Source organism: Phocoena phocoena, chromosome 3, assembly GCF_963924675.1.
Source record: "Phocoena phocoena chromosome 3, mPhoPho1.1, whole genome shotgun sequence".
Classification (NCBI taxonomy): domain Eukaryota; kingdom Metazoa; phylum Chordata; class Mammalia; order Artiodactyla; family Phocoenidae; genus Phocoena; species Phocoena phocoena.
The window spans coordinates 118,874,642-118,881,347 of record NC_089221.1 but is presented as its reverse complement, the minus strand read 5'-3'; the positions used below and the strand labels follow the sequence as shown (position 1 = coordinate 118,881,347).

The window sequence follows — 6,706 nt, the reverse complement described above, 5'->3', positions numbered from 1 at the left end:
TGTTTCTTTTCCTTTGCTCCCATTGCTTCTTGGATTATACAGATCTCCATTATTGTTTTTGTGGGTGTGTGTGCGTGCCTGTCTCCTACAGTACCCTGCGTACCATAGCGGCAGGGACTGTGTCTTTTTATCTTTCAAAGTGTCTGGTACATAGGGATGTTCAATAAATGGTGAAATGATAATATCACTAATTATTAGTTCAACAAATATCTACTGAATACTTGTACTTTATATGAGTACTTTATATTGAGTATACATTTTATATGCATTACTTTTCACTCTTACACAATTTTGGAAGATTTTATAGATGAGAACACTGAAGATCAGAAGGGTTAGGAGACTTGTGTAAAGCTCAACTAGTAACTGCAGTACTAGGATCTCCCCACTGCCACCTCTGGTCTCTCTAGAAAGAAATAAAGCCCCTTTCTATAACATCTTTCTTTCTTTTTTTTTTTTTAAACATCTTTCTTTTTTTAAATGTATTTATTTTATTTTTGGCTGCGGGTCTTTGTTGCTGCGCACGGGCTTTCTCTAGTTGCGGCGAGCGGGGGCTACTCTTCATTGCGGTGTGCGGGCTTCTCATTGCAGTGGCTTCTTTTGTTGCAGAGCACAGGCTCTAGGCACACCGGCTTCGGCAGTTGTGGCACGTGGGCTCTAGAGCGCAGGCTCAGTAGTTGTTGCGCACGGGCTTAGTTGCTCCACGGCACGTGGGATCTTCCTGGACCAGTGCTTGAATTCGTGTCCCCTGCATTGGCAGGCGGATTCTTAACCACTGTGCCACCAGGAAAGCCCCTCTTTATATAACATCTTAAATCATTTTTCTACCGTTTGTCATCCCTGTAACCATAAACTGGTCCTTTACTGATGCCTTTAATATCAAAGAACTAGACCTCTTATAGGTCTCAATCCCTTTTATTTGCAAGTTCACAGCAAAACAAACAGGCATACAATCTATATTACTAGAACTGGAAGATCATAAAGTCTAAATCCTACACATCCTAGACTTGACCTTTTTATGCCAGGTATGTGATTCTCCCCTCTCTAGATTTTTAAAACATCTTTTTTGAGCTATATAAATAATATATATTTTTATATATAATTATATATTTTTATATATAATTCATCCATTACACCATATGATTCATCCCTTTAAAATGTACAATTCAATGGTTTTTAGTATATTCACATATACTAAAATGATGCAACCATCACCATAGTATAGTTATAGAAAAAAATTTTCATTCCCAAAAGAAATCCATTCCCAAAAGAATGGATTTCTAGGCTAGAAATCCATTGCCTAGCTCTAGACTTTTAAAGAAATAGTTGCCCAGGTGCCAGTCGTTGAGGAAGATTTTTTCTTCAGATGACTGAAATATCTTATGTCTTCCTTACAATGCTCTCCTAGAGCTATTCTATATAATATTTTAAGGTTGGGAAATAACATCACACAATTTTTTAAATTTCAGTTTGGCCCAATAAGGCTGGCTGCTGGTTCTGTGAACACCAGAATAACACTTTGCTTCAAAAACATGCTAATTGATAGACTGGCAGGTCCTAGGGCAATGCTTTGCAAATTCGTCTTCACATTGAGATCACTTGGGGACCTTCAAAAACTACTGATGCCTGTGTCCCATCTCAAGAGATTATGCTTTAATCCATCTGGGATGTGGCCTGGGCTTCAGAATTTTTAAAAGGTCCCTAGGTAATTCTGGTGTGCAACCAAGTTTGAGAACATTGTCCATGGGAAAATGCCAGTTGTTTTCCGGTCTGACCAGAAAAGCAGCAGCTGCTTCTCTCTGGCTTTCATCCTTCCTTAGCCTTTCCATCTATGCCTCTGCTTTGTCATCTTTGACTGTCTCCAGGTTTGTTCAATTTCTAAAGTGTGTTTAATTAAGATTTGGAGTGGGTTAAGAACTAATAAAAAATATTAGTCACAGCTAAGAATTTTTTAACACCTTTGATATTCTAGGCACTGTGCATATATTATATCATGAACTAATGTTATAAAACCCGTTACTCCCTTTTTGCATATGAAAAAGGGTCTAGAAAAGAGATTAACTTGGCCATGGACTCATAGATGGTTAAGTGTCTAACTGCCAAACCCAAGGCTTGATAGCAATAATACACTTATTAGTAACAAAGTAACAGTTGTTCTCCCACAAATGGAAGTGTGTTTAATTTCACTCTAAAACAAAGACCTGCACACCATGCTGAATAAATGAAAGCTTTATCTTTTTCTCAGGATATGAATTTACCTACCTTTCACACTATGTGTATACCCAAGAAAAACGATGAAAGGATAGGAAATGACACTTTGGGCAAGAAGAACTTTCATTTTGTACTTTACGTTCTTCCAGATTGTCTGGATTTATCTTCGAAATAAATGATTACTTTTACTTTTATAATGAATGGTGGTTACCTTTGGATTTAGAGAATATAATTAGTTTTAATTTTTTCTTATACTTTTACATATTTTCCAAATTGTCTATAATGCACATGTATTACCATAACAATTTTTTTGTGAGTAATGTCCACATAATTTCAGCACTGTGCTGGAAATAAAATTTGGAGGACCCTAGAATTTTATTTCTTTCATAGAAAGTCATCTGAGAATGAGGTACAGTATCTGTGTAGTCAAAGGAAAATTATCAGCAAACCATTAGCTTTAATGCAGATGTGGCAATCATTTGAAAGATGGACAGATGAGGTAGTTTTTATATTCCTAGCAGCTGCCACTGGTTAGAGGTATATCATCAGCTTGTACTCAATGCAAATGACACCAAGCTAAGCTCTTGAATGCTGAGATGGTGAGTTATAGCTTAATGGCCCTTTAGCAGGATTGGTTAGTTGCTATGGCAAGTGAGTACTGAGGGTGTGAATTGTGTCCACAGATAAGTCAATTAACTCCACACTGTGTGGGACCACAAACCACACTCTAGCTGGGCCATCCCCCTCCCCCAAAGGCACGACGTTTGATCTGAGAAAGGCCAAGTGAAAATGTGGATGCATCATTAGGAAAACATCTTGATCACGGAAAATAAAGGCGGCTACATACTTTCCTGAAACTGATGCAGGAATCAAAAAGCATTAATATCGGGCTTCCCTGGTGGCGCAGTGGTTGGGAGTCCGCCTGCCGATGCAGGGGACGCGGGTTCGTGCCCCGGTCTGGGAGGATCCCACGTGCCGCGGAGCGGCTGGGCCCGTGAGCCATGGCCGCTGGGCCTGCGCGTCCGGAGCCTGTCCTCCGCAACGGGAAAGGCCACGGCGGTGAGAGGCCCGCGTAACGCATAAAAAAAAAAAAAAAAAAAAAAAAAAAAAAAAAAAAAGCATTAATATCATTCCAGGATGACTTGCTAACCCTTACCTGTCCGGGAGGGGAGCTCTCTGCACCCAACACTTGCCTATAGAACACTGGATCGAGGCTCCGCAGAGTGTTCTGGCGGCTGGCCAGTGGGCTGGCGGCACCTGGTTTCTTCAGCAGCGGGTCGCTGCGTCTCGAGTCAGTGGTGAGGTACACCTGATGGTAAAGGTGTGGAGGCAACAGGCCTCCCCGCACGGCGTCCGCGTGCAGAGAAGGCCCTGGTGTTCGGTACAGGGAGCTCGCGGGAGCTCGGTATAGGTGCCTGGACTGCTTCCATTTGTAAACTTTGAATACGATCACTCCCAATACTGTGACTGCGAACCCCACGGAGACCAGGATTAAAGAGAGAAGTAGATAAAAGGTGAGATTTTTATTCTGCTCCCTGGGGGCAGAGCCGGAGGGGAACTCAGCTCGGGCTTCAGGAGATTCCTCGATTACTGACACAGTCAGGGTCGCGGTGGTGGACAGCGACGGCTCCCCATTGTCTTTGATCAAGACCGTGAGAGTCTGCCTGGGTGAATCTGTATCCTGGACTGGGCGGGCAGTGCTGACTTGACCCGTGTGAAGTCCCACAGCAAAAAGGCTCTGGTTGGGGGCTCCCAAGAGGCTGTAGGAGAGCCAGGCGTTGTGCCCTGCATCCGGGTCCCAGCCTACCACACGCGTGACCACGTGGCCTGCAGACGTACCTCGAGGCAGCATCTCCACCGAGCTCTGGCCAGGCCGGGGGTATAGGACCTGGGGGGCATTGTCATTGCGATCAGTGACAAATATGTTCACGCTGATATTGGTGGCCAGGACAGGAGTGCCGCCATCGCTGATATGAGCTGTTAATTCGAACGCCCGCCGATCCTCATGGTCCAGGGGCACTAAGGATGACACGACGCCACTGTCACGATTTATCGTGAAATAGCGACCCACTAGCCCTATTTCAGCTCCTTGCTCCAAGAGAAAGAAGGAAAGGCGAGCATTCTGCGGGGCGTCAGGGTCCCAGACACTTAGATTTAGTATTGGAACACCGGGGAGGTTATTTTCCTCAACGTAAACATCGTAGGAAGACTGGGAAGATTGTGGAGGGTTGTCGTTGATGTCGGACACTTGCACCTGCACTGTCGTGAGGGCTGAGAGGGAAGGGGTTCCCGCGTCTCGAGCCGTGATGCTGAGGTTGTATTCTGGCACAGTCTCCCGATCCAGGGCTGCACTGGTTTTCAAAGTAAAGTAATTCTTGAGGGAAGATGTAAGGCTAAAAGGGAGACCTGGTGGAACCTCGCAAGTCACCAGCCCGTTCTCCCCAGCATCCAGATCGGTAACACTGAGCAAAGCAATGACAGTTCCTAAGGGTGCATCCTCAGGGACTGGGCTGTACACGGAGGTGACTGTGATCTCCGGGGCATTGTCATTTACATCCACAACCTCTACCAAAACTTTACAATGTGCTCCCTCAGGACTGGCGCCCTTGTCTTTGGCCTGTATGTAAATCTCATGGAGTTTGGCGTCTTCGAAGTCCAGTCGACCCTTGACGGTCAGCACCCCAGTTACAAGGTCTAAGGAGAATAGTTCCCGCACGCCAGCGCGGTTGTGGCTGCCGAAGGAGTAAATGATTTCGCCGTTGGGGCCTTCATCCAGATCCGTTGCATGGACTTGCACGACGCGAGTGCCGGGGGGTGCATCCTCCAGGACGCGCGCCCGGTACAAGGACTGGTTGAAGGTGGGCGCATTGTCATTCGCGTCCAGCACGACGATTCGAATAGGAAGGCTGGCCGAGCGAGCCGGAGCTCCTCCGTCCAACGCTGTCAGCACCAGCTGGAGATCTGGTTCTCGCTCCCGGTCCAGGGCGCGCTCCAGCACCAGCTCCGCGTACTTGGTGCTGTCTTCCCGCGTCTGCACGCGAAGCGCAAAGTACTCATTTCGGCTCAGCTCATAGGTTTGTAAAGAGTTGCTTCCCACATCTGGATCGTGCGCGCTCTCGAGCGGAAAGCGCGTCCCCGGCGCCACAGCCTCGCTAATCTCCAATTTCATTTCCCGGGTAGGAAAAGAGGGATTGTTGTCGTTGATATCCTGGATCACCACTTCCGCGCTGAACAGCTCTAGCGGCCTCTCCACTACCAACTCCAGAGTTATGGTGCAGGAGGGCAGCGTCCCACATAGCTCCTCTCGATCCAGGCGGTCGTTCACGAACATCTCTCCCGTCTCCCAGTTCACCTCAAAGAATCTTCGGCTAGCTCCGGACACCACCCGGAGCCTGCGGGCTGACAGGCTGCCGAGATCCAAGCCAAGGTCCCTAACCACGTTTCCCACCGCGAAACCCTTCTCTCTTTCCTCCAGGATCTCATAGCGAATGACGGCGGCGGAAGCCTTATGCAAGGCACCAAGAAGCAGCAAAACTCCCACCACTCTCCCAGTGCTTACCAGCCCACTTCTCCAGGCCTCTGGGACCATCTCACTCAAAGACAGCTCCTCTTAGCGGGGTCCAGATTGGCCCGGCTTCTTTCCTGAGAAACTTTCAGCGGGTTAACGCTCGGGCGCTGGGCTCCGAGTCGGACATGGCTTTCTGGATGCCGTTGATTTGCTCGCCGGCTATTCAGTCTCTGCCTCATCCCGCGGCGCCAAGAGGGGACGGGCCGGGGCCAGATCTCCAGCTTCTTCATTGGCCGACAGCGGCACGCAGAGTCCCAGCCAATAACTGCACGAAAAATGCGCCAGCGCCCGGCTCACTGAGCGGGACCAGCGCTAGCGCCAGGAGCTTCTTTCCTTTGGCTTCCTTCCAGAGTTTACAGCCAGAGCTCCTTGGCAGTATCCGCGCATCGGAAACACACCTTAGCTGTAAAGCTAACTGCAGGGTGATGGAGATGGCCTTTCTGCGAGTCTTCAAGCCGAACTAGGGCCTATTAAACACCTCAACCGCTGACTTTAACACTTCAACCCCCAAGAAGGGGGTTCAAACCAAACCGAAAATGACACGTTATCTGGTTTGTTGGAGAACTAGGTAAAACTTACCTAGCTGGACCATATTGTGGCGAGGCATTTAGCATTTCTGTGGAGGTGTTGATAATTTCAGTTATATCTTTACCAAATGAGACTGTAGAACTACGGGTCACTTCCTCAGTAGAGAAAATCTACAGGAGCTACCAGCTGTTTGGTTTAACTTTGTTTTATGAAATTTAAAAGTACAATTCAGATTTCTTTTTAAATTGGATGTTGTTGCTTAGCTCTTATTTCTTAACAACCAGGGAGCAATGTGAAATTTCTATTCTGTTTGTCCCAACAAGCATAACCTCAATCAGAGAGCATCTCTAAAGTTTCCCTTTACTTGATCAATTTGTTTCTCAAGATCATATGGCATACCAC

The 6,706-nt window shown here is 46.9% G+C and overlaps 1 protein-coding gene across 1 annotated transcript; it reads right to left on the bottom strand.

The window, feature by feature from the left end:
- Window positions 1-2,850: 2,850 nt before the first annotated feature.
- Window positions 2,851-5,797, bottom strand: LOC136120282 (protocadherin gamma-C3). Its single transcript, XM_065873722.1, has 2 exons — window positions 3,351-5,797; window positions 2,851-2,911 (listed from the first exon to the last, which is right to left on the bottom strand). The coding sequence occupies exons 1-2, from the start codon at window positions 5,795-5,797 to the stop codon at window positions 2,851-2,853; spliced, it is 2,508 nt and encodes an 835-aa protein (XP_065729794.1).
- Between the last annotated feature and the right edge of the window lie 909 nt (window positions 5,798-6,706).